This window comes from Ictidomys tridecemlineatus, chromosome 11 (genome assembly GCF_052094955.1).
Source record: "Ictidomys tridecemlineatus isolate mIctTri1 chromosome 11, mIctTri1.hap1, whole genome shotgun sequence".
NCBI classification, from domain to species: Eukaryota; Metazoa; Chordata; class Mammalia; order Rodentia; family Sciuridae; genus Ictidomys; species Ictidomys tridecemlineatus.
Genome location: NC_135487.1, coordinates 32,258,316 through 32,285,778, shown reverse-complemented (window position 1 = coordinate 32,285,778; position 27,463 = coordinate 32,258,316). Strand labels below are relative to the sequence as shown.

Sequence of the window (27,463 nt, the reverse complement as noted above, 5' to 3'; positions counted from 1 at the left end):
GACAGAAGCAGCAGAAGCTCTGGGGTTCCGGAAGTCTGTTGGTAGCCAGAGAACACTGTGCATATAACAGAACCGCCCAGCTGGATTCGGGAAGATGAGCTTCTGTCACATGATGCAAGGGCCCACCCTTTTGTTTCTTTTGCTCAGCTGGCCAAGCCCCTGTTGGGCCTGAGGAATGCGGTGGAGGCTGCCCATAGGCTAATGAGTTCAGAAATGAAGGGGAGCAGGAGTTCTTTCTTATGCAGTTCCAAAAATGGCTATGGAGGATTGCTGTTCTGCTAGGCAAGAACAGTGTTGGTTCCTGAAGGTCACTGGGTGGTATTGACAGGAATCACAGCTCTTGAAACCAGGCCTTCATACTTAGCAGAAGTGTGCCCACAGAGATGTCTTTTCCTCTTTTCTTCTTCTTCCCTCCCTTCCCCTTTCCTCCATGGAGAGCATCCAGAGACAGCAAATACAACTCCTGCCCTTAGGAATCTTCCAGCAAAATGGGAAACTAGTCTCATAATACAGGTTCTCTTCACAATATAGGTAGACTTAAAGGCAAGATGAGTCAGGAAAGATTGTAAAGAAAAGGTACTTTATTTCTTTCTTTCTTTTTTTTCTTTTTCTTTTTTGGTATTGGGGAGTGAATCTAGGGACTCTAAACCTCTGAGCCACATCCTTAGCCCTTTTTTGTATTTTATTTAGAGACAGGGTCTCACTGAGTTACTTAGGGTTTCACTAAGTTCCTGAAGATGGCTTTGAACTCGAGATCCTCCTGCCTCAGCCTCACGAGCCACTGGGATTACAGGCATGTGCCACCAAGCCTGGCTAAGAGAATGTACTTTTGATTTGAGTGTTAAAAGAGGAACATGTGGGGCTAGGGATGTGGCTCAAGCAGTAGAGCGCTCGCCTGGCATGTGTGCGGCCCGGGTTCGATCCTCAATACCACATACAAACAAAGATGTTGTGTCCGCCGAGAACTAAAATAAATAAATAAATATTAAAATATTCTCTCTCTCTCTCTCTCTTAAAAAAAAAAAAGAGGAATATGTGTTCAACTAGGATGAAAAGTGGGAGAAGGCAGAAGACATTCCAGGCAGGCTGAAAGGGTTGCTTGGCTATGCTTGGGCATGAAACAGCAATCCTAGGACTTGGTGGAAGAAAGGAGGAGTGCAGAGTCAAAATTGGCCCACATTTCTGGCTTAGTAATACAGGTTGATGAAAGTGGCACACACTGGAATTTGGAAACTAGGAGAAGAATAGATATTGAGGTGGGAATCCAGGTGGAAATGCCAGGTAGGCAATACACTCAAGTAGCAGTAAGAAATACAGATTTGGAAGTTAGGCCAAAAACAGGGGAGTCAAAAAAAATAACCCAAGGAGAGTGATTGAGTGTAGGAAACATTAGGAAGAAAGAGCACAGCCTGTGTGAGTCACATATGAGGTGACCAAATGCAGAGGAGACCATATAGGAGCTTATGAGGAACATAAGCGGAGAACTAGGAAATGTCAAGAAAACCAAAAGAAGAAGGGTTTCAAAGCTGGATAGGCTGAAGAGGGTAAAGACGGGTAAGAACCTAAAACTGTCCATGGATGGAGGCCACATCACAAATTGACCATAGCAGGAGCCAAGTGACATGAAATGGATGTAAACTAGCTGCAATTTCTTAAGGAATGATGGGGAAGGTAAATGGAGTTGTATGGAGACAATTTTGAGAAGTCTTGTTAAAAGGAGAACTAGGCAGTAGAATTAATGGAGGACTTTAAAAATTGTAATCTAATACTCAGAGCTTTAAGAGCCAGGCATTATTTTAAGCACTATACATTCAACAATTTATTTAATCTTCACATCAACTCTACAAGATTGGGACTAATATTATATCATTTTTCAAAGAGAAAATTGAGACAGAAGTTCTGTAAAGATGGTAGAGAGTGAAGCATTTGCTTCAATGTTAAGTTAGGGAAGGAGCCAGCAGAGAAGGTAAGGCTAAGAATTTAGAAAAAAAGGAGCAAAGGTCTGAGGAGGTGGAAAGGGATGATGATGTAAAGCACAGGTATGTGCCTTACGTGGGAAGTGAGAGATCTCCCATGAAAACAGGAGAGGTGAATCAGCAGGTGGAGAAGGATACAGATACATTTATAGATGCAGGACATGCAATTGTAAGTTTTGCCTAGTAGCTTTTAGTGTCTTTTTGAAAATAGCAGAGGATCAGGATTGTTGGGTACCATTGAGGGTTACCAAGGTTGTGACCGTGGATCTCTAGTGACTAGTTCCTATCTAAGTGTGACTTTTTCTGGCATCACTTAGCTCAAGTGCAAATGTGGCAAAATTGAGTCGTGGTTGAGTTTTTCAAGGAAGGTATGCAGGATAAGTGGGTAGGGAAGTTGAGATTGGGAAGTGGGTAGTTGGAGTAATAGATAAAAGGGTGCAGGCTCATTAGAAAAGGGATTGAGGCCAGAAGGGATGGATAGACTAGGGGGAAAAGCAAGAACAGAGGGAAAGAGCATACAAAACCTGGAAGAATAAAAGGCTGGGGTCAGAGTGGAAAGTGTCATTGGGAGATTTCAGAGGAAAAGCAGTTCTAGGTGATAACAAGGCCCAGGGAGTGGTCCAGGAAAAAATAGCTAAAGTAGGTAATAGAAGGTCATTAATGAGCAGCAGCAGGAATTGAGAAATTTAGAAACAAATTTCCTAAATTGGGTTTTTCTCTAGACACTAAAGTTACCAAGAGTGATGTGATTTGAAATGAAGTTCTGAAAGGAGAGGAATAATCTAAAAGCAATAGTAAAGAAGAATTTGAAGATATCTGTAGAGTATATCTAGAAGTGAGTAGGTACTGGTTTTCTAGTTAGTACTGCTGTATCACTAATTGCCCCCAAAACTTAGTAATTTGAACAACAAATACTTCATTATTTCTCATGGTTTCTGTGAGTCAGGAATTCAGGAAGAGCTCAGTTATATGGGTTCTTGTTCAGGCTCTCTCAAGTGATAATAGTCAGGCAATAACTAGACCTAGTTTCACCTGATTGGAGCGACTAGGTGCTGGCTGCCCCTCTCCTCACTGAGTCTCATAGCTTCTCTGTGTGGTCTCTCTGCTTTGGTACTTTGAGTTTCCTCACATATTGTTGCCTCCGATATTTAACACAGCAGCCCAGGGCTCTAGGGCAAGTATTCTAGCAATTGAGGTGGAAGCCACCTAAGCATTTCTGCAATAGCCTGGATGTCACATTATTTCAGTGTTATTCTGTCTGTTGAAATAGCCACAAAAGCTCACCCTGTTTCCAGGGGACATCAACTTCTCCTCTTGATGACAAGTATATCAGTCACAGCATCAGAGCCTATGGGATAGGAGATGGTATTGCAGCTATCACTGGAAAATACAGTCTGCCACAACTGGTATTAGGCTGAACCTGGAAAAGAGAGAGAGAGATCAGTGTTTTCAGAGGCAACATGCATTTTGAGTGATGGCAAAATGTCCCCTGGTACACCTGGGGACATTACTGTCATCCCATTGTGCAGTACTAAAAACTGAGACTCGGGTTTAATAACTCATCTAAGGTTATAAGGCCAATAATTGACAGAATTAGGAATCAAATACAGGTTTGTCTGATTTCTGAGCTCTGAAAGTACTATCTTTCTGTGAGACATGGGCTGCTGGGTATTCTCTGAGTACATGTGGCATGCCCCATCCCGATGTTTACCTGTGGCCTTGTTTCTTCAGCTACAGAAGTGTTGGTCGGTTGGGTGAAAAGCTAGGTACCTTTGATGGTCAGACTTTCTCTAGAGCAACACCTTCACAGGCTTCCTCTGGTGGATGTTAAGGGAATGGCAGGTGGTTGGATTGGGCTCCTACATTTCCTCTTGGGAAATGTCCCATCAGTTTTAGGTCTACAGGCTGACAAGTCATCCGGAGGTGTGTGGTCAAAGGCCTGCTCCTCCGTACCTCCTGAGGAGGCTGAATAGGCTGGATATTCTGGGCTGGCTTGGGAACTCGGGTTTTTCTGGAAGTTGCAGAGCAGTCTGCTTCATCTGCAGCCTGAGCTGGGTTCTGGTCCTTTACCTAACCATCACCCTGCCTACTTGTTGTCCACCCCACTCTCAGGGCCCTCATAGGTAGGATATTGGTGGGCAGAGGCACCAGAGCAGCTGTGGATGCCTCTTCTTTCCTCTTTGAAGAATCTGGTGCTGCTGCCTATGAGGGCTACTTCATCTATTAAACCCAATACACTTGTCGCAGCTGCTAAGCCCCCGTAAGCCGCCGGGCGCCGTGTTTGTGATGGGACTGACAGTGCATGGAGGAGGCTGATTATACACGATTCCATTTCGCGGGCCCAGCAATGTAATTTCACAGGGCGATCAGCGTTTGCATGTAATAGCAGGCTGTGCTGAGGTGTCAGAATATTAAAGGCGCTAATGGCAAAGCTCCCTGTTACACAGGGGGCCACCCGCCGCGCCTACGGCAAGGCTGTGCGGCAGGCCCGTCGCAGATGGCTGGCCACTAAGCTAATGGGGCAGCAGCCAAGGCAGGCAGAGCCACGAGAGGGGAAAGCCAGCCGGGAGCAGCTCGGCACCTGCTTCCCTGTGCGTGGAAATTACAACAGCCCAAGGGAAGCAAGATGTGTGTGCCTGCCTGGTACAGGGTAGGGGTGGGCTGGTTTGGTAGACCCAGCATCTTTCACCAACTCCACCTATCCTCATGGCTCATCATTGGTGCCTGCTGTGGAAAGACTTGGAAACTCCTCAGTCATCCTTCCACCCTCCCCATCCTCTGGTCAGGAACACCAGGAGTGAGGTGCTGACTGCACAGCTGGGCAGGTGGACCTTGAGAACTGAGAGAGGTGCAGCTGGAGAAGTGACACCCAGGGAATTTGGAACCAACACTGAGAAAGAGGCTCAGGACAAGGTTTTGGAAAGAGCTCTTAAAACAGATTTCTGGCATACCCTCCTCCCCAGTCAAGGTCAGGAAGCTCTGGGCCCCTTCTCCCCAACTCCCCATAGGCTAGCAGAAGAGAAGGAGAGAGTGGGAAAGGAAGCAGGCAATAAGTGAAAATGAGGACTGAGACCCCTTGGCACTGCCTGCTGCTGGCACACAGACTTGGGTGGCACAGCCTCAAAATGTGCTTCCTTCTGACTGCGTTGACTGCCCTAGCCACACCCTTCTCCTTTGTCTTTTTTTCTGCCTAGAATGTTGTCCTCCTCTGTCATCTGTACTGTGGCCTTTCAGTTTCATTCCCTCCCTCCAGGAAGCTTTCCTAACCGCCTCCTACCCCACATGGACCTGCTTGTCTTCATTGTCCCCTGTGGACACCTCCATAGAGTTTGGCCTCCCTGGTCCTCCTGTTCTGAGGAGTCGCTGGGTGCCAGCCTTGACTCCCTGGCCAGAATCCCTGAGCTAGTGATAGCCCATGTCACTCTGCCTTGAGCGGGACTCCTAGAAGGGCTCTGCTAAGGTTTATAAACAGGTGTAATCTCTAAAGGGGGCCATCCAGAGGGATGGGCAGAGTCATCTGAGGGAGGGTCTGGGGCACGTATGGGTGTGTAAACAGAGTTGTTAGGGTACTCCGTGGTGTGTATGTATCTGGGGGAGAGGAGGTAGGCATATGGGTACAGGTATGGAAGGGCAGCAGGTGCTATAGTCCAGATCATACAGTGGCAGGAGAACAAGTTGCTATAGGACCCTCTGGGTTCTCTGGGTGACTGTCTGACTGGTGACTGTGCCCAAGGGGTACCCAAGATGTCAGGAGCTGTGAGGGGGATTGAGGTGCTAGGACCTGGTAATGGGCCAAGGATGGCTCTGTGAGGCAGGTGATCATATCCAAAGGAGGAGCTTACTCTGCAGGGGTGTCAGTACCCCCCCACACACACTCAGACATGCCGGGGTTCTCAGCAGGGGCAATAGGAAGAGAGCCCAGGCTGAAAGAGAGCAGTTTTAATTAACCGTTTTTAATATCATTTTGGACTTTGGCTGGTATGTGAAGGCCCCGCTGGAAGCAGCATTTGTAAAAATTAAATCCCTCTTATTAGGAGCTTGGCAGACCCATGTGCACATGCCACCCCCTCTCCCCACCCCATGCCCCCCCCCCCAGGAAGTGCTGGAGGAGGCCGTGTCACGGCAGCAATTGGTTATCATGCCTTATCTGGGAATATGAAACTGTTCGGCATAACACCACGCAGTGGAGACGCCAATTCATCTCGCCCTCGCTCTGACAAGCTAGACTGCCCTTCCTGAAAGGCATCCCTCAGGCGGGACCGCCTGCCACCTTGCCTGGTACCTCTGCTCTCTTGCCAAAGGCTCCAGGCTTTCCCTAGTCCAGCCTGGCCTTCCTGGGCTCTGCTTCCTTCCATCCCCCTTTCACACATCCCAGTCTGTGGAAGATCTTGGGGAGTCATAATTATAATAATAACCTAATCATGGTGACGCGTCAGGGCAAGCGTCTAATGTTATCTGAAGTGGTCTTCCCGCTTAGCTGCGATAAGACTCGGGATGACGTGCAGATAACGCTGAGCTGCCCTGTCCCTGAGCCGAGAGCAGAGCAGAGGGGCCTCAGCAGCCCTGACGCCCGCCCGCCGCTTTAAGCTGGAAAGCGGCAGCACCTGCTAATGCAAGTGTTTAATATTTGATGGGCTGGGATAAAGCAGGATCACCTTCGAATTGAATTGAGTGTCAGCCGAGAATCTATTACTGAAATTCGGGTGTGATTTGACAGCAAAGTAGACGATGTTATTCTTCACTAGTTACTGCAATCTTCTCCCCGACATCACTTAAATATTTTTTTCTTTGCTTGAGTAAACACACATTATCCTTCTTTTTTCCCCCTTCCTTCCCTTTTTCCTTTTTAGAGGGGAAAAAAAAACCTATCCAGCTCGCCTTCTCCAGGCTGATAGAGTAGATTGTTATTTCTTTATTTGTCCTATTAAATGGAATTTCTGATCGTTTAATCCGGCTTTTGTAAGTGATTTTAAAGTACTTGAAAGGCAGCCGCCACTGCTCTCTGGCCCACTGAGCTCCAGCCTCAGCCCGGCCATGCTCAGCAGCTCTTCCAGCTGTGCCCCTCCCACTGGCTGTGTCCCCTTGCTTTCCATGTCTACCCTGGCTCTAGGCCAGCATCCTAGGGCTGTCCTTGAGTCCCACTCTCAGCCCCTGATTTGTGGATACAGCTGTGGCCTGGGAGATGGTTGGGAAGGGTTGATTGGAAATTTGGGCTATGGCTGGCACTTCTGTGGTCAAAGAAAATTACTTTAGAAGGTTCTGAGGTGTAAGTGCAGTGGCTACTAGTACCTTTGGGGTGGGAAGGTTGGTCCCACCTGGGAAGGAAGGGAACTAGCCCTCTGCCCAGCCTTGGGCCCCGACACAGACAGTGTCCAGCCGCCTGTCTCTTGTTCTGATTCCATGTTGAACCCTTAGAGGGGAAAAAAAACCTATCCAGCTCGCCTCTTTTTGTAATCGAACGGGGACCTCCAGACCCAGCAGCGGTCAGGGATACTACAGTGCCTGTCTGAGCATGCCTGAAAGTCACTGTGGTTCCATCACTAAACCCACCATCCAACTTCTGGGATCTCATCCAAGCTTGTTTCCCATTGCTACTGTCCCTCATGTTATTACCTTCCTGCCATGGGGAGAAGGGCAGCCTAGTGTTTGGGAACTTCGGAAGTTCTCAAATGAAGGAATGGGTATTGTTTGAGGGGGGTCAACCAGCTACCAGGCTCATTGACAGAAGCCCAGGATTTTGTTGGCAGGCTGAGCAAGAATTAAATTCCGCCTGGCCACATCATTGCATTGTAACCCATGTGAGTTTCTTCTTTCTGGGCCTTAGTTTCCTCATCTGTGACATCAGGTAGTCGTGCCTGTAAGGACAGTCATGCTGTTCCCATCCTGCCTTGTGTTCCCCCCAGATGGAGGTTGCTGGCTGCCAGGTGGCACTGTAGGGAATGGAGGGGGCAATGGAGTGCTAGGGGCCTGAGCAGATCGATGCCCCCAGCACTTCCTTCCCCAACCCCAGGAAAACAATTAAGTACAGATCGATGGGTGGCCGCTTTGAATATGCATAAGTGAGCACTTGACCTTCAGCAAAGCATCTGCTCCCCCACCCCCAACACACACACACACACACACACACACACACACACACACACACACACACACACACACTCACACACCCCCACACCCTCCCCTCACAGCTGCCTGAGTCAACCAGGTGCCCTCACTCCACTCCTCATTTGAGTCCCCACATGGCACTCAGCCCTTCACAGTTTCACCTGCTTAGAGTCAGAAGCACCTTCCCCATGGGCAAGTTGTTGGCCAGCTCTTGCTTCAGTTCCTATCTGTGGAGTGAAGTGGTCTCTAAGGTCCTTCCTGGGACCAGTCTGTGTGACCCATAGGAAGTCCACAGAGTTCTGGGGAATCTGAGGAGAGGTGCACGGTGTAAGGGGTACCCTGGTAAAAGGAGAGTTTCTGATAAGAAGATCTTAATAAATGGGAGCTCTCTAGAGAGGAGCCCTGGTAGGAATACCCAGTGAGGGCTGATGGGGAGAAGCCCAGGAGAAAGAGGATTCTGGAGAAGGAAGGGGTTTTCTGGTGGAGGGGCCTTGATTAAAAGGGTACTCAGTGAGGGGGCTCTCACAAAATGGCATTATAAGATTATGCCCTTGGTGGGAAAATTTGGGGGCTGGGGGAGACTTGGTGAGTTGGGCTGGTTCAGGGGTCAGGGACTCTGTTAACCACTCTCGCCTCCTGTCTTCCAGGCTTACAGCTTCGCCATGGGCTGCTGGCCCAAGAATGGACTTCTAGACATGAACAAGGGTCTCAGCCTGCAACACATAGGCCGGCCCCACAGCGGCATTGGTCAGTCCCTCCGCAAATCCCCCTGGCAGCTCGGTCAGTTCCCTGCCCACGTGCCCCAATCCCCTGGCACACAGAGGGTTTCCATGGCTCACTCAGTGCCCCCACAGGGTTCTCTCCATAGCTGGGGAGAGGAGGAAAGGGAGGATGGAATGAGGACCATTGGAAAGAACATCTCTAAACAACATTTCAGAGGAGGCTGGGGTTTGGGTTTTGGGTGAGTCACAAGTGGCCTTGGATTCAGGCCAACATTCCCCAACCCCCTTGCCCACATCTCTGGTGGGCAATGTCCTCAGGGAGGTGGGCACATGTCAGCTTACCCGTGGAGCTGGAGGAAGCTGTTTAATATTGTTTCAAGTGTGTGGCCACTAAACTGGACGATCAATGGGAGTTAAGGAGATGAATTATTTAAACCTCACCAGCTTTTAATTAGTCGGGGTCCTTCTGACCGATGGCTTCGTCCACAGGGTATTGACTCCCCTGTAGGAGCAGCAGCCTCCATTGAGTGGTGCCTGGGTTGGGAGGGGCCACTTGGGGTACCAGAAGAGGGTACACTTTCAGGAGATTCCTACTTGGAAGGATACTAGAGTAGCTGTGATTCCCAGCACTTGGAGGCTCTCTGAGCTTCTGATAAATCAGCATGAATATGTGTCTGTGAGTATCACTGTGTCTGCCCATGCCGGACACTTTTAGCTGTGTGTCTGTGCAAGAGTATAATGTGTCCATGATTGTGTATAGCTGTTTGAAGGATGTGTATTCATAACAACACATCTGTATTTTTCTGAGTGCATGAGTCTGTACATGGAAGCAGCTACCAGCCTGTGTACCTATCTGTCAGAAAGAGTGTCTGTTCATTTCTCTGTCTCTCATTTTGTGTGTATATGCATGTGTGTGCATGCAAATGCTTCCAAGTGACATAGGCTTTGTTCCAGAGGAGGAGCCAGGGTGTTCCTGGGTGGTGCTGTGACCTTATCACAACTGGATTACTTTGGGGAAGGTATCCTTGGTGGGGACTGGAAAGATACATCAGGAGGTACCTGCTACAGACTAACCCCTTTATCCATTCCACATTCACTGGTGCCTACTGGACACTGAGCACGCTCAGTAGAAATTCCTGTCCTCGGGGAGCTCACATCCTGGGAGAAAATAGAGACTGAGGGCTGTGATAACCACATCTGGATTGCCCCAAGGGAGATTTTCCCTGTTCTCAGTTGCCAAAGTAGGTTCTACTTCTTCACTTACATCTTGCTGACTCCTGGGATGCCCCATATCATTTTTGTTGGGATATCCCCAGGCTCCCCAAGAGACTAGGGGAAAGAACAACAGGCCTGGGTAGGAGAGAATACCACCATAACAACTACTCCCTCCCATCGCAGGTTTTCCATGCATCCTAGAGAAGACATTCAACCCAGCTAGGTGATATACTTGTAAGGTCAGCAGGAAGTGTTCTAGAGAAGAGGTCACTTGAATTGGGATGCTTGACAGATGAATAAGAGTTGCCAGGCAGAAAACAAAAGTAGAGAGACTGTGTGCACAAAGGCCTATAGCTATGAGAAGCCCAACATATTGAGAGAACAAGTTCAGAAATAAACAAGTAGTTTCTCCAGACTGAAGTAGAAAATTTAGGTTAGGGATCAGCTAGAAAATGGAAAAATAAGCAATATCTTGAATGCATGGTTAAAGGATGGATCCCCCCCTTCCCCCCACCCAAGGTTTAGAGGAGACATAGAATAGTCATGAGTGAACAGAGTTGTGATTCAGAACCAATGAGGCAGTTTGTGCTACACAAAATTAGTTCTTACTAGGTGCTCAATAAATGCTTATAGATGGATAGACAAAAACCTGGGTGAGTAAATGAATCACTTTGGAAGAGTGGTGAGAGGGGAGAGACCAGAGAAAGAAGACCCAGGAGAAAATCAGCACTGATCCAGGGGAGGAGGAGCTACCCATATTGGAGTCTAGCAGGGGGAAGAGCAGCAGAACTGAGTGAACACAGGCTACATGGCCTTAAGTTAGGTATACTGCTTCTGTGTGTATGTTCCCAGGATGTTTGAGAGGGGAAACAGCTCCCTCTGCCCACTCCTTGTTGTCTCTTGAGACTTAGTGATAACCTTCTTGTATGTTCACCCTTGATATCCTGTGACATATCACCTCTTTTAGAGAAAAAGGTTTCTCCATCTGGGTTGGTTCCCGGGGTAGCCCAGGGATCTGAATGCTAATACAGTATGGGCTTTGAAACCAGAAGTAGATCTGGCTCTACCATGCTAAACCCTGGGCCCTTAGATAAGAGGCAGTGCTACCTGCCTCTCAGGGCTGCTGGGAGGCCCTGTGCGTAACCTTGTAAAGGACTTGTGTAATGCCCGGCCTGCAGCAGGTGCCCAGAGAGCTCCCTCTTTGTGGCCCTGCCAATACCAGGTCTCTCCAGGGCACTGGCAGCTCTTGGCACTAGGTCTTTGTAGTCTTTGAATGAAGAGGGCTGCCCTGCTGGCTCCTGGCTGGCTCTGAGGTGTGGGTGAGGGTGCTTGGAAGGGAGGGAGGATGCAGGGCATTAATTGGGCTGGGAGAGGCAGGGAGGGGAGGCGTGGGTTTTGAGCAGTGAGGTTAATGGCCCTCGCGCCAAAGAGACAGCTTTAATGAGCTTCAGCTGGCGGTGCCCCGAGTTACTGTGCGTGCTAAAAGGGTCGCGCTGTAAGAGTTTGATGTGGACTGCTTCCCAGCCCTGGGGTCAGGGGTCAGCTCCTGTCACTGGCCACTCAGGCTGGTCCTCAGTGACATGGTGCTAATTAACTGTGTGAGGAGCTGCCAGCCTGGAGTAGGGAGTGGTATGTACATTGGTGGTGGTAGGGGGGGTGGTTGAGACAGAATTGGGTGATGCTGGGCAAGGGTTCTGCAGAGCCCACTGCTTAGCCATCTCTAGAGTCTGCTTGGTTCTTCCTCAGTGCCACGGGGGTATAGCATTGATGGTACAAAAGTGCTGAGAGAGCAAGGAGGAGGGCTTGCTGGAGCAGTGGGGTGACAGGTGTGGGGCTAAGAGATAAGGCTGAACGAAGCAAGAGGGCCAGCTTGCATCCTGAGGTGTTTGAAGGGGAGCCATGGGAGTATTGGGGACAGGAGAGCAACCAGCAGGAGTTGTGCTTCAGCCAGAGCAGTCCCGTAGTTTGTATAGGAAGAACTGGTGAAGAGTCTTCGGACAGGGAGGCCAGTGGGAAGGTACAATAAGGTAAGCAAGAGGTGATGGGCAATTGAGAGCCAGGGCAGTGATTATGGGAATGAAGACAGGGAATAGGTAAAACTTCTGTTTATTCATTAAATGTTGCACTTACTATGTGTCGGAGCTAGAGATAAATAGGTAACGATGACATACACTGTGCCCTGTCCCCACTGAGTTCAGAGGTAGAATTGTGACCTTGCCTCTGGGCACCAACTGAGAAAGAAGGCAGGTTTAGGCATAGCTAAGGAAGGTCCTGAGGTGGTGGAGTATGGGCTGTGACATCTTAGCAGAGGTGGGACACTTTCTCCAGGGGTGGTGGACTTAGCCTTGAGATCGAAATGCAGCTCTGTCAGCATCTGCGGTTTGGGCCAAACGCTCTGAGGCAGGGCAGCCTCCACAGAGGACTGCTGACTGTTCCTCTTTCTTTCATTTCAGCAAAGGGTCAGTAAAGTACTCACGTTATGTGGGGACATTTTCACACCAGTTCCATGAAAGCAAGCATCATCACTCCCATCCTATAGAAGAGGAAAACTGAGGCTCAGTTGAGAGACTCTCCAAAGTCACACAAATTTAGAAAGGAGCCAGGATTCAAACGCAGGTGCATTAAGTGCAAAGACTGTGTCCCTACCACTGTGCTAACCTAGCTTTTTGGTGTTGGGCTTTTTGCTGCCAATAAGATGATACAGAAGATGACAAGCTCACTTCCTTTATATACCTTTGTGCCATGCAAAATATTTGGGCCTTGACAAAACTTTGGTGGCAACAGCTGAGGAAGAAAGAAAAGGAGGCATAGCCTTCCATCAGCTCTGCTGGAGTTACCCTGAAAGCCAGGTCCCTGCACCTACTGGCCTCTGTCCTCCTCTGGCCCTAACAGTTCTCCCTCTGAGATTGCAGTTTACTCTTTACCTCTTGGCCCAGGAAAATCCTGCCCATCTTTAAGGACCACTTTCTTGGGGCCTCTTGCCTGGCCTTCCTAAGTATGAGTGTAAGGAAGATAGGCTTTTTGGCCCATTATAATCTGTCAGAGGCAATAACCTGGCCCTTCATATTTGGGCTTTTTGAGAATGGGTCTGGGCTCCTTCTTTTCCTTTTTTTTTTTTTTGGGAAATCTTCACAGGAAGTATCGTAAAATCTCACCTGCTATCGTGATAGGGAGGCCCCACAGACTGCTGGTTTCAGCTGGCAGGAAGCATAACTGGAACCTTCCTGATGCCCAGCTAGGTGGTCCTGCCCTGGGAGCTTAGCCCCTCTGCAGTTCATGGACAGAGACCCAATGGACTCTCAGGAGCTTGCTGCCCAGCACCGTCCAGCAAAAGAACTGAACTGACAGGTGGCAGGGTGGGGACTTGGCCCCCAGGGGGGCAGTACTGGCCTGTGGTCTCCCCTGAAGGAGTGGGGTGTCTATCAGAGTCCAGTCAGAATGCATTAGCTCTGTGACACGGATCTCATTAGTGCCCGTGAGAGGTGTCACTGCGGGAGAATCGTCGGCTCAGGGAGACGCTTGTACCAAAAGGAAGAAAGGACAGTGACAGCCTTTTCTCTGCCGCCTCTGCCGCCACGCTCACTGGGCCGCCCGCCCTCCTCCTGGTGGGGGGGTGGGGGGTGCTAGCTAATGAGCTCCTCTACAGTACAGCTCTTTGCCTTCCCCTCCTTGAAGTTTCCCAGGTCCCTCTGAAGACCTCAGGCCCTGGATTAGCACACACCAAACGCCAGCCCCCTCTGGCCCAGCAGGGAGTTCCTTCTGATCACCCTGCTCTTGCACCATGGGCAGGGGAAGGAGGTGGTGCCAAGACAGGCCAGGGGAGGGGGCCTCGCACCCCTAGGAATATTTGAGCCCCTCTGCATCTCTTGAGAGTAACATGTCCCCCTCACTGCAGAGGGTTCTTGCTCCTGAGAGTTGTAGTTTTCTCCCCTCCTCTTGCCCCATGACTCTTAGCCTGGCAGTGTCCCTGTCCCTAGGGTGAGCCCCTCCCAAGGCAGGGAATAATGGAGGGACTCCAGCTGATGGTTCAGTAGATAGCATTTTGGCCTGATATGATGTGGGACTTTCTACTCTGAATCAGCAAGAGCCCAATGTCTGGGATTTGGATGACCTGAGGATGATGAAGTGTTGATATGAGAACCCTATTGTCCCTTTCTCCATCTGTCCCAGAGAGCTGCCCCACCACCACCATCACCACCACCCCAGCTTTTTCACCTTCAGGGCTAGGACAGGAGGAATCAGTCTGGCTGCTTTATGGGAAGGTACAAGTTAACACCGTTAGGGTGTCTTCCCCAAAACTGCCTACTCCCATCTTGTTCTTTCTGGTGTGACCCTGAGAAAGTGAGAAGCCTGGGGATGGATGACCAAGAGAAGGGGTAATGATCCAGGTGTCCACAGGGTCTCTGCTGGATATTGCTTGGGGAGAGAGGTACTCGCTCCTTCTTCCCTGAACTGACCCCCTGGGATGTCTGGGTTCTTGCCAGACATCAGGCTCTAGTCTTCAGTAGCAACCACAGATGGAATAAAAGGATAGATGGAGGGGTGAGTTGACAGATGGATGGAGGAAGGTTCTGGTCTGTGTATGTATGTATGTGTTCCATGTGGGTGGTGCTTTGGGAAGTACAATCTTTGTTTCCCTACCTTCCTAGCCCCGGGTCAGCCTGGCCTCCCCTTGTCTCTCTGTGTATCTCCTGTCAAACCATCGCAGACGTAAATGACAAAGAAATCAGAAAGACAGATCAATGCCGGCCAAATTAGCACTTGCAGATAGACTGTGCAGGGATGTCAGCGCCCTGACCCCTGGTGATCTTGCAGCCTCGGCTGCTGATATTATGCAAATTGCATCCATCTGGCAGGACCTGCGTGCTGGCTGCTCCTACTCAGAGGAGTAATGGGCTGGGGGTGGGCGGGAATGTTGGAGCAAGAGTCAGTGTAGTGAGTGTGCATGTGTGTGGGTGTGTGGTGCCCACCGAGCACTGGGCGGTGATTGAGTGATTGACAGGGCAGATAAGGGGCTGCATTGGATTCCTTTGGGCAGGAGGATTAGGAGCAGCCACAGATGGGAGATAACTGGACTTCATTTCAGTTTATTTTCCTCCTTATCCCCTCTCCCCACCTTCTCTCCCCGAAAAACACAATCTCTGTAGTTTGCGTTTTCATCAATATTTGCAAGTCATTACCACTGGTTTAAGGTGAGAGACAATGTCAGGGCCCAGACCAATCCAGCCCCTCCCCCAATCCTGAACAGGCCTGGTACCCTGAGAATTAATCCCTAGAGCAGCCTTCTCTCCATTGGTGTCCACGCAGCCCCTCCTCCCAGGCCTGCACTACTCAGGGGACGACTCATACCTCATGGGCCAGCCCTGCTGACCTGTCTCATCTGACCTAATGCCATCTGGCATTCCTTAGGCTGGGCCGCTGCCCCTCCACTTGAGGCTGCTGTGTAACATCCCTGCCCCCATGTTTAGGCTCCGGCAGATGTGCTTTTGGCCCTGGTATTAGCAGGGGAGTCGCCAGGACTGCTCTGCTGCAGAGTTTCGGACTCTTCTTCACAAAGCCTCCCATTCTAGATACTACTGACCAGGGCCCAGGCCCTGACTGAGCAAAATAGGACTCAGGGCCTATGGAGAGGAGAATCTGGGTGGTCTGTTTGATCCCCGGGTCATTCCACACCATTTGCTGAGTGCCAGGTGGGGTACAGAGGCTTCATATCTGTCTCACTAAGTTTTTAAGCCCAGTGATAATGATTGGCATCTCTACTTATGAGGAAACTGAGGCTTAAGAAGGTTACGTATCAAGGAAGTGGGAGATCCAGGATTCAAACACAGATCTCCCCTAGTCTAGGGTTTGAATACTTCACCACCAGGACTTTCCACTTCACTGCTGTGCCACCCACCCCAAAATGTCACCATGCCTGGATCCACTAAAGTGAACCATCCCAGACAGTAGGCAGACAAGTTCCTTCAGGTCCCAGCCTATAGACCCAGACCTTCACCCAGACCTCCTGCCAACCTGAAAGGGGACAACAACAAAGAGTCCTGACTGCAGGGGCCTGTGTCTGAGACAGTTGGGCTGTAGCACGAAGGATACACACAGGACAGAATGCACTGAGCAGCTAAACCAGCCTAGGAATATGTCACAGCATGTATCACCGGGCCATGCAACTCAAGGAGAAGAGCTAATGCAGTTCAGGCAGTAGCTATGGCTGGTGGAGGGCATAGCTGTCCTGGGGCTCCCTCCAAAACTGGGTCCCCACCATACTCTTCCCACCAGGCAGGGTTGGGAGCTGGGAGTGCTGGGGACATGTCCGGGGACACGTGTGCAAGGGGAGCTTGTCCTAATGAGGAGAACATGGCTGCTAGTTAGGCAAGGGGCGGGCGGGAGCTGCAGAGCTGATTGAAGGCAGGGGCAGGGGTCAGACAATTAGGCCCAGATCCGGCCGTTTGATGTGAGTTCTGAGGCCTCAAAGCCTCCCTTCAGCTGGCTCCCTCTACTCCCTCCTCTCCCTCCTCTTTCCTTTCTTCTTCTGCCCAAAGGCAGGAAGGATGGAAACGCTCACACTCACTGTTACTATTATTAAACCCTGTGGCAGGCCAGTCAGACCCCAGGACTCCTGCCCACAGGGGGCACTCCAAGTCCCCAGGAGGTTCCTTGGACCCCAGAGGGGGCATCTGGCCAGAGACCCAGGCCAGGTCAGCTGGACCCCAGGGCAAAGTAACCCTGCCTCTCTTGCTTCTGAAGCAGAGAGTGAATGGACCGCCCAGCAGGAATTTGAGCTCTGAGTTGCTAAGACCACGTCCCAGGCCTGCTTTGACCTCCATCTCCTCCAGCCGCTACTTAGTTCTTTTCTATCCTGTCCTGGGGGTGGCAGGGAGGGCGTGGTTCATTCACGCTCAAGCCCTGTCACACAAATAGTCACCTGCAGCAGTCATAGCAAAACCTTGCTGGTAAGATAAAGATGCATAGAGCCACATAGCCCTACAGCATTGTTGTTCCCCAAAGCAGACCCCCTCCCCCCCCCACACACACACAGACAAGTCATAGCCTCACATACCATCACAGGGCCTTGCACACAAACTCTGCTTATCCCCTGTCAAAGGGCCCTGGGAGCTAGGCTCTGCCCCCCCAGAATAGTTGGGAATAGCAGTGGGATCTTGGGTGAGGGGTAGGGAGTACTCAGTCCTTCCAGCCCCCATTCTAGGAAATAGGTGAAAAGAGCTGGTACTGACCACAGAGTGAGAGGAGACCAGATTGGGGGTGGGGGGGGGAGTGGGAAGAGGGAGGGTGGGAGCAGAGATAAATGTTAGCTCATTTCTTCCGTAATTAGTTACTCCCTCATCCCCGCGTTGTAATTGTGAACAAGCTGTAATGTTTAATTAGTCTGTAAATGAAACCCCAATTTCATAATGGCCTAGCTGACAGGGCTAAGTGAGCACGGGAGGAGGCGGAGGGGAGGTGACAGGGGCCTGCAGTGGGGGGACAGGCAGTGGGATCACCTGTTTTTCTCTTCAGCCCAGCCTGGCCCATGTAGGGAAGCTGTGTGACTGGGTCCAGTCCTGTACTCCTGCTTCCAATATCCTCTCCCTCCCTGGTGCTTCTTACTGAGGAATGGGAGGAAGGCTCCCAGGCATCATCCTCCATGCCTCCCTTCAATTATTAGGTTGGGTTTCACATTCCCAGCCCAACCCCTGTCCTTCTGGTTAGACAAACAGACTCAGGGTGACCCTGACTAGGATGATGCTCCCTACCACCACCTAAGTCTAGCCTTCCCACTCCCCAAGCAATCCTATTTAGAGACCTTGCTTGGCAGCTGGGACCTCAAACTCTGACCCTTCACACCAAAGAAGGCAGTGACTGGCGTGGGCCCCTCCCCCTCCGTTCCACCTCCAAGTGAAATCCAGAATCCGTGCTACGCAGAAACCCAGGCCAGACTTCACTCTCCTGAGGTGTCATCACCGCAGCCTGTGATGAACGGGAGCTGCCGCAGGGGGGAGCCCCTGGCCCCACAGCTGCCTCATTGGTCTCCCTGTTTCCCCCACGACATCCTCACCGCCCGCGCACGCCCCCGCCCCGCCTGCCGCAGCCATAAATCTCAATTTACGAGGGCGGCTCTGGTGGGGGAGGGAGGCAGCACCACTAATGATGGCTCCTCAGCCGGATTTTTCATGTTGCACAGTCATAAATTTTTAAGAACAGCATGGGCAGCACGTTAGCAAGTTATCGAGGCTGCCTCCATGCTGGCTGCCAAACTCCAAGAGAGAGGCAGAGACCAGGAAGGCACAGGAGGCATGTGGGGCAGAGCCGGGAGCCGGCCAGGCCAGTCCGAAGGCAGCCAGGGAAGGCTGGCCAGCCCCAAGGTTCAAGGCTCGAGTGAGACTGCACAAGGCAGGGCAGGGTTACCACAGCTGCGGGAGCCAGGGATGAGCACGCGGGTGGGATCCGTGGTGTGGGCATACCGACCATGGCGTTTGGGAGCTGCTGATGGATGCCTCAGCTCCAGGACTTGACACCATGATGTACGGGGAGCCCGGAGACATATGGATTTTCAAAGTGGCCACTTTGAATAGAATTACAAACCCTGAGCATGTGCACAGTGAGGCCTCTGCCCTGGCAGAGCTGCACTTGCTTCATAAACCAGGGGCCTTTTAGTGTCGTTCTCAAAAGCTTGGATTCCTGGAGTCACTGAGGAAGAACCCTGGGGAAATGATCACAAAGGGAGCATATGGCACATGCCAGAGCCAGGCTAACCTTATTCTGTTAAGGCTTGTCCCTTCAAAGTCAAGTGTTCCTGGGTAAGTCACTCTGCATCTGGGCCTCTTTCTTAGACTCTTAATGTGGGGTTGACTATGGCTTCTAACTCCCAGGCTTACTAAAGTAAGTTCTATAAAACTCTGAGTACCTGTTAGCTCCTTTATCTGTTAAAATCTCCAAAAAGGCTTCTGCGGGAAGCATCTGGAGAACAGATCTTTGTGGGAGATGGTGGGACCTTCGCTTTGTTCATTCATTCATTCACAAGAGGTTTGCTGAGGTCTTGTGGATTTCCAGACCAGACAGCCTCAGAGGCAAGGAAAGTTCCTTCCTGGAAGGTGAAGTGAGGAGGTTCCCAGCTCTGTCTTCCCCTAGTGATACCTAAGGCTTCAGGGTGCTGAGAAGCCCACACTTGACCCCAGGTATTCCCCTGAGTTCCCTGACATGGGCAGTTGGGATTAATTACCATCCGACTATGCATAAGAGCACGTAGGAACCTAGCAATCCTTGGAGGAGGTGGGCCTACCACCAGGGACAGCCTTAGAAGGCCACAACACAGGGTCAAGAAATCAGAAGTTGCTCAAGTCAAGTGTGCATGTGTGTTTATTTCAGTGTCAGGAGTGGCAGTCTGTGCTGAGGATGGCTCCATGGTAACCCACAAGGTCAAAGACTGGTCATTGAGGCAGAAGAACCCCCAGGCTAAGCCTGGCTGTCTTGGGGGCAGTCCCTGTCCACCTGGCCTGAGAGTCACAACCTCCATCTCTGCTCACCTTTCCTGCTCCTCCAGCCACTCTCCTGCTTCCTGGGCCGCAGGCTCTGCCCTAATCTCCTGGGTCCTGCCCCTGCCTCAGGTCCTTTCCTCTGGCTTTATTTCCCCTGGTTCCAGGCTCATATTCCCACCCTGGACCTGCTTAACTCCTGCTCATGGTTAGAGCTCAGTTTCAGAGTTTGCTTCCTCAGGAAGCCTTCCTTGACTCCTAGCCTTGGCCAGCCACCCTACCCCACCTCCATTTCACAGCACCCCGGCACTCACCCTTTACTACACTTAATCAGTTGTAATTAAGAAATTACTTTCTTGAAAGTTGTCTAATGCCTCTCTCCCCACTAGATTGTAAGTTCCCTGAGGGCCAGAACTTCTGTCTGTTTTGTTCACCTTGTATCCCTGAAGCGTAGCATAGTGTCTGACAAGTGTAGGCAGATAATAAATAAAATGTGCTGTTTTGAATTGAGTTAAATTGAGTTGAGATGGCCCTGGCCCACCCCTGGGTGCCAGGGCAGGGGGAGGGAGCTAGGGAAGTGCCTGGAGCTGAGGTGGTTCCCATTAGTCCTCATGATTAATTCACAGCCACACTGTGATGGAGTGGGCTTGTCCCCAGTCAGCGCCTCCGCTGGGGCCCACCTGTTAGCGACAAACAAACAAAGGGGATAAATAATGCATTGGGAGCTGAGCCAGGCAAGGCGGCGGTATTGAAATTAATAGGGATTAGCTGAGCAGCTTGAGGATGAAATATTTACCAGGTGGGACTGGGCTTAGGAAGGGCAGCCACCCCCCTTCCCAGAGTACCTAAGGCCCTTCTCCAGGGCATCATTGGCTAGAACTGGCCAGCACCTCCACTCCCACTCCTGCTACCTCCGTTTGCAGGACAGGCTGAGCAGACCACCGAGAGCTTAGGTCAGGCAGTCTCCTGGCACAGTGAGATGCTAGGAGAGAATGGAGGGGAAACAGACGAAGCCTTGGGCACTTATGCTGGAGACAAGGACTGGGTTTGATTTTCAGATCCTGGGTGTGTGGCAGCTGTGAGCAACAAATGATAGGGCTGGAGGTGATGCACTTGCGATCTTGCCTCTCTGTCCTCTGTCTCTTCCTGCAAGCCTTCCTTTCCTTGACTCTACATACTTCCCGAGAGACTTTGTATAGACTTTGTATAACCTCTCAGGGGGACTGTGGTCTAGCAGGAGGTGACAGAGTAGTGATGACAGGGGGCTTTCTGGGTTCTAAGGGAACACAGGGAACAGAGGCCAGGTAAAAAACAGCACCAGGGGTACAGTGGGGGAGTGTCCCAGGCAGAAGGAAGAGCATGTGAAAGGAGGCAGAGGAGCCTGAACTTGGCTGTAGGACAGGAGAGTGGAAAAGATGAAGCCCGAGCCGTCAACAGGGCCAGGTCCCTGGACCTCATCAGGGATCTTGGGTGCTGTCCTGGGAGCAGTTAGGAGCCATGGAAGGTGGTGGTTGTTTCCATTCTTAATTCTTAAGCTCTTTGCAGAGAAGTGTCTGTATACCCCTAACATCACCTTCCCTGAAGTTAACATCTTGCATCATCAAAGTGCAACTGTCAGCACCAGGAGATAACACTGGCTCTATATTATTGATGACACTGAAGGCCTTGTTTAAATTTTACCATGGTTTCCATTAATGTCCCTTTTCCGCTCTAGGATCATATAAGAATTTTAAGACAGGGAGTTAAATGACTAGATTCATAGTTTAAAGGACACCATTTTGGAGAGAGTGGCAGTAGCACTGTTGTCACTTGGATGAGAGAGGATGTGGCCTGCGCCATGATGATGTAGTGGGAATCTAGGTTTCGAAATTATTAGAAATTTTATGGTCACTAAAGCCTCAAGATGGATGAGGTTATTATCCAGGGAGAGTAGAGATGGAAAGGGGTGAGGGCCTGTGTCCTCTGAACATCACCACACCTGGGGAATGACCTGAAGGGGAGGAGTGTTCACAGGAACCTGGAGGATTGGGATGGAAAGGGAGGTTGTTGTCTCTGAAGCCAAGGGAGTGTGAGCTTCAAGGAGGGAGCAGTCCCCGTGTCAGAGCTGAAGAGCACCAGCCCGGGGGAGCTGTAAGGCTCATGAGAGAAGGTGGCTTTGGTAAAGCCAAGATTACCGGAAGAGTCGGGGGTGGGACCTGGAGTGTGATGGCTCCGAGATTTGACACCAAGAGAGAGGAGAGGCTAGGTGACTAGCCCAGATGGAGTTAAAGGAGACTTCCCAGCTCCCAGACAGGAGAGTTCATATATTCAGCTGCTTGAGTGACAGATCAAGGCAGATGAGAGCAGAGGCTGCATTAGAGAGAAAGTACTAAACAGTGCCAAGTCCTGGAAAGCCTGGGTGCTAGGCTGGACTTCAGAGCCCAGGTGAAGTGGATGTACCAGCTTTGGAAGTGACAGCAGGGTTGGTCCCCTCTTGTGACAAAGTGCAAGGAGAGGACTGGTGCAGATGCAGGCAGTGGCTTATGTGGCCCCTGTATAGCAGGAGACAAGGCTGACTGGCTATGGGCGAGGGGCTGCAATGCTGACTGGAGTGTAGACTTGAGCTCTGTGGAAAGAAACTTCAACTTGTCCCAAGGGATGCAAGGAGAACACACACCTCAGGACCTCTAGGGCTTTCTTGGCAGCGGTACACCCAGCAGAGGGTGATGCGCTGATGTGTAGGGTGGGATTTTCTCTAACCACTTTTGCCCAGATGTAGGCCTAGAGAAGACAGAGTTTGGTTTTTCCAGGCAAGAGTGACTGAAGGAAAAGTGAATAAGAAAGCTGAGATACTGGCAAGGAAAAGTTTGAAATGATGGCCCATGGGAATCCAGGCTCCACAGGGAGGTATGTCCATTATGTTGCCAGGACAGAAACTACTTGGTACATACTCAATGCTCATTTCCCCTCTTCCTCACTAAATAGAATTCTCAGTAATTAGGGGCATCAGTGTGTACCTGGTTAAAAGACTGCTTTTTTTAGTTTGTCATTTAACTAGGTGTGGCCATGTCTTTAGTATATGCCAGTAAGAAAAGAGTAAATGTGGAATGTGGGACCTCTGGGAACAATACTTAAAGGGAAACAATTCAGCAGAGGAATCACTGGTCTTGCCTTTCCTGTCCTCCTCCTTTCTTTTTCTTGGTACATAGATGTGATAGTTGGAGCTCCAGCAGCTATTTTGGATGCTGGCAGCAGAGGCAGTGTGGTAGACATGCTGAAAATGTTAGGGCAGAAAGAAGGAGGAAGCCTGAATCTGATGATTATGTGGAGCCATGGGTCTTTTAGTCAACTAACATTGCAAGCCAAGATACAAAACTCCTTTGTTTTCTTGCATCACAGTTTTTATTTTTACATGGGTTCCATGACTCCTTTTAGTCTTCTTAGTAACATGGCCTGTGTCCTAAGATACAGCAAGAAATAATGTGGTCAAATGTTTCAAGGGAGCATAAGGTCACCAACTGTCCAGCCTTAGGTAGTAGTGTCCTCTTTTCCCTTTGCCCTGCCTCCTCCATTTGGTCAATTCTACATTGTGTAGAACAGATTCCATTCCTGTATCATTCTCCTTTCTACCTTTACATGCTCTATCAATCAGTTAGTGTGCTTTCAGATACAAGAAAAGGACAGGTCATAGGTTATCCAGTTTAAAATAACTTAAATAGTAAAGGGTTTTATTATTTCACAGAAGAAATTTGGAGTTAAGATGATCTAGGGCTGACTAACTCAGCACCTCGGCAATATACCCAAATTTCTCCATTTCTGTGCTCTCTTATCTTCAGCATAGTCTTCACAGGCTAACTCTCCTCCCAGGTTGGAAGATGGCTTCTGCAGTCCCAGACAGTCAGAGCAGGTATGGAAACATCCAGCACAATGTAGAGGAGGCCGGGTTCTGAAGGGAGGTGCCTGTTTTATTACTTGGACAGAAACTACTTGATTCATATTCAATATCCCTTTTCCCTTCTTCTTCACTAAATAGAACCCTCTGTAATTAAGGGCATCAGTGTGTACCTGGTTAAGAGGCTGCTTTTTTCATTTCTTATTCTGTTTTCTCCTTGTGCTTCTTTTCACAAGAGGAAAGACAACTCCTTGAAGTGCTTCCAGCAAACTTACTGTCATGCCCAGGTAGCCAGAACACTTACCCACCCCCCTGACCCAGTGACTGGCAAGGGGGGCTGTGGGAGCACCAGAAATGGCTCTGACCTTGGGGGAATAACCCAGGCCACATGAGGGAATGGCGGGCTCTGCCAGCACAGTGTGTCATCAGTCAGAAGTGGATGCAGGAAAAAGTGAAGACAGGAAGGATGATGTGTGGGGAAGAATAGAAGTGTAAATGGCTTCAAGGTTCCCATGAGCAAAAGAAAAATTGGTAATTGTTAGAGTTGGGCTATTTGAACTTCGTATATCCAGGGAAGAACAGGATGTTTAAGTAGTTGAGGGTGCTATAATGGAAATGGGCAGAAAAAGACAAGGGAGGAGTGATAATGGTGAGATCAAAGAAGAAAGAGACTGGCAACACAGTTTCTCAGAGGTTGGGACATGGAAGCTGGGCGGAGGGCCCTTAGGAAGGAAGAGCCAGGGCTGGCCTGAGAGCACATGCTCATAAGAAAGCCTCCAGCAGGCTGTTGGCACAGGGTCTGGTCCCTGGCTCGTAGAGCAGGACGGGCTAGCAGACCAACTGCTCTGTCTCTCAGTGTCCTCATTGTGGATAGAGTCTGTGTTCTGGGTGTTCAGGCCATTCTGGAAGTGGGTGAGGCCCTGATACCTTCTATTGGAACCACTGAAGACTAGACAAGACTGATCCATGGGACAACCTTGGGGATAAGGTCAAGTAAAAGCTTGGTTGGGACAGATGTGACTGCCAGGTGTGGCAGATCTGTTCAGCTGTTCTCAATAGCCACTTCTTTCCCTTATCTCTCAGCTAGGTCCCCTCACTTGGCCATGAGATATCTGGCTCTCCTCCAGTACTCCTGGCTGTGGCGTCCCAGAGCTAGGAGGCAGGTGGGGCCTCCTGACCCCTCCACCTGGATGGGGCTGGCTGGGAATGGGATGGGGGAGGTGGGTATCTGTTGTAATGGCCAGAGCAGCCGCCCTGTTACTACGGCGTATTTCACTTTTAATTCTGACATATAATGTAATGATCTTTTTTAAGGCCCGATGATATTATCTGCCTGACTAGATTATTGAGTCTTCATCATCTCCAGATAAATTTATGGCCACGACGAGGCTCAGGATTTATCATCAGTCAATAGAGCTCGATACTCTAACAAGGCGTGTAATAAGATATACATATTTAATGATCCAAGGGGAGGAGCGCTAATGGGAGCCCAGAGTGAGTGGTCCAGGGGGCTGGGACTCTGCCCCAGGGCTGCCATGACTGTGGGACATGGATGTGGTCTTTGCCCTGTGGTCCCCAACTCTGATCCTTCTTAGAGCTGCCTCTCTCTTCCTTTCCAGACACCCTAGGGGAAGCAGGCAGGGTGAGGGGGAGCAGCATGCAGGCCAGTGCCTGAGCTGGTGTGTAGGCCTCTAAAGCCCAAAGGGTGTACATACCCCAGTGGGACTCCTTGTTCACTTCCAGGTCTTGGGAGGGTTGGGGTGTCCTTAGACCCTTAGCCTAGGCCCCTGAGCATTAGGGCGGGCCCACAAGAGAAGGAGTGCCGGGGCTGCGTACCCAGGCCGCATTGATGGTGACGGATGGTTTTTCATTATAGCCTCTCAGGCCCTGCCCGTGCCCTGTGTGGAAATTCTATTTATTCCTTAATTTGTAAAAATTCCCTCTTTATCTGATCCCAATCAGGGCGGGGTAATTGGCTCTCTGGGGCAGCGGCTGGGGTCCTTGATGAAGAGCTATGTGGATGTACCCAGCCTGGCCCCCACCCAGCCTGCCACTAGGGCCCACAATTAATAATGATTTGCAAATGGCAGACAAGCAATAACACAGAAAGATGTGGCGTCCGCGCTGCCTCTTCATTTCCTCCCCTCGTAGATATAAATGGCCACAGAACAAAAACCCAGCACTATAAATTCTGAAATTAGTTATTCACCGGGATAAATGGGGCCTAGAGCCACCAGACATCTCCCTGCTACTCTTCCTGCCTGCTTTTCCTGATCCAGGTTTTGTCCTAGGCCTTTTCCCAAGCCTAGGTCCTGGCTCTTCTGCCTCTTTGGCTCCCAGTTCATTCCTCAGCTTCCTCCTACCACTTTTATGACCCCTTCTTATGTGGCACAAACTTAGCAGTGGTCACCTGGTCTGTGTCTGTAGCTTCCTCTACCTGAGCTAGCAGGTAGGATTCACCCTCCAACTCCTCACACTGACCTACCAGGCTGCCTGACCTGGCTCTGTCCCCATTCTGCTTTGGGGTTTGATTGGAGTTGACATCAACTCCAATCCTGCCAGCCCTGGGAGTCTGGATCAGGATTGATCTTGGGTATCTGTTTTGGCACTTGGGACCAATCCAGTCACTTGCCTGGCCAAGTCTGAGTTGGGTTCCTGGTAGCCAAATGTGGTATAAGTGACTTAAGGGTTTTGCTGTTGTGCTTACTGGTCAGGCAGCTCTGGGGGGGGGGATATTGGCATAGGCATTTCCGGGCACTATGCCCTCTCGGCCAGGCACATCCTCCCCCCACCCCCCAAGTGGCTGTGAGCTGGCGGGTAATGGGCGTGTAATGGCCTCATTTCCATGCCCGGCCTCCAGGAGCAGCGGTAAGTGTTTGATTGCCTTAATTTCCAAACACATCATTATCCCAGCTTTACCAGCGCTTAATAAACACTTTATGAGGATTTTTTTTAAAAAACATCTTCGGTCCGCATACTTCTCTGAAGTGATAAACTCTAATTAAGTCTAATATTTAAAAATATGGTAATGGTGAGTTGTTTGAATAAGTGGACTGCATTTCTGTAATTTCATTATTACGTAAAACACGCTAATTATTTGGAGCGCGCTTATTACGGAGAGAGAAATCGCCTGCTAATCAAGATGAAATTGCCTTTTCCCCTTATTGTGGAACCACCGTCATCCTTCACCATCAGCCCTGTGGCACCTCCAGGCACCTCGGGTGGGGTGGAGGGGGGGAGGACGCTGAGGGGAAGGACGGAAAGAGGGGGTCAGTTCAGAGTCAAGACTGTGAGGACCCTGGCCCGGGAGGGATAGGAAGCTATGGGAACTCTGTCTGTTGGAAGAGGGAGTTTATGTCTGGAAAATGTATCCAGAGGGTGAAGGTGGCTGTGAATGGGGTCCCAGGGATCTGTGTGGGCCAAGTCTGGAACAAACGACAGGGCGATGGGGGATATCAGGATATTGTTGTTGGCATAACAATATTATTGATGTTATTAGCGTAACAACATTGACAATAACTAAGACACTGTTTTTAAGCACTTTACAAATAAAAACTCATCTTTTGATTTTGGGGGGACATAGATGCTCTAATTGTCACTGTTATTCCCATTATAGTGTAAAAAACAAAATACAGAAAAGTTGAAGATTAGAAACTTGCTCAAGTTCACAGTTACTAATAAGTGGAGTTTGTGTTCAAACTCATTGAATCAGGATAGAATTGCTGGGGGGCTCTCTGCTGTTACAGTTCTAAATTCATTGCCTTGGCCCCCATCTTCCTTTCAAACTAACGTTTGAGGCTAAACCCTGAATTCCAGCCAGCTGGAGCTTGGTATCCCAGTCCCCATCAAAGAGTTGCCAGATTTAGTGAATAAAAATATAGGATACTGGTTAAATTTGAATTTCAGTTTTAGCAATTTTTTAGTGTGTGTCCCAAGTGAGATCAGGACAGCATTTAATCAAATCTGCCCAGGGTAAATCCACAGCATTTTGCTCTGAGGGTATTGTTGCTTCCAGAATGTGCAGACAGGCAGGCAGATGAAGTCCTAGAACACTGACACATCCAAGGTTCTTGCTATCTCATCCTTACCATGCCTGGCTCCTGGTCC

At 50.1% G+C, this 27,463-nt stretch overlaps 1 protein-coding gene across 13 annotated transcripts in view; it reads left to right on the top strand.

Moving 5' to 3' along the window:
* Positions 1 to 27,463, top strand: part of Eri3 (ERI1 exoribonuclease family member 3) — a 132,733-nt gene that overhangs the window by 99,085 nt on the left and 6,185 nt on the right. For 9 of the 13 annotated variants that reach the window (XM_040288539.2, XM_078026127.1, XM_013364465.4 and 6 more), the window contains one exon: positions 8,729 to 8,861. The exons of 1 other annotated variant lie outside the window; for it this stretch is intronic. In XM_040288539.2, coding sequence (XP_040144473.1) covers positions 8,729 to 8,861 — 133 coding nt within the window. The remainder of the gene's footprint in view (positions 1 to 8,728; positions 8,862 to 27,463) is intronic. 3 more of the 13 variants (XM_040288538.2, XM_040288535.2, XM_005317944.5) reach the window with 1 other exon arrangement.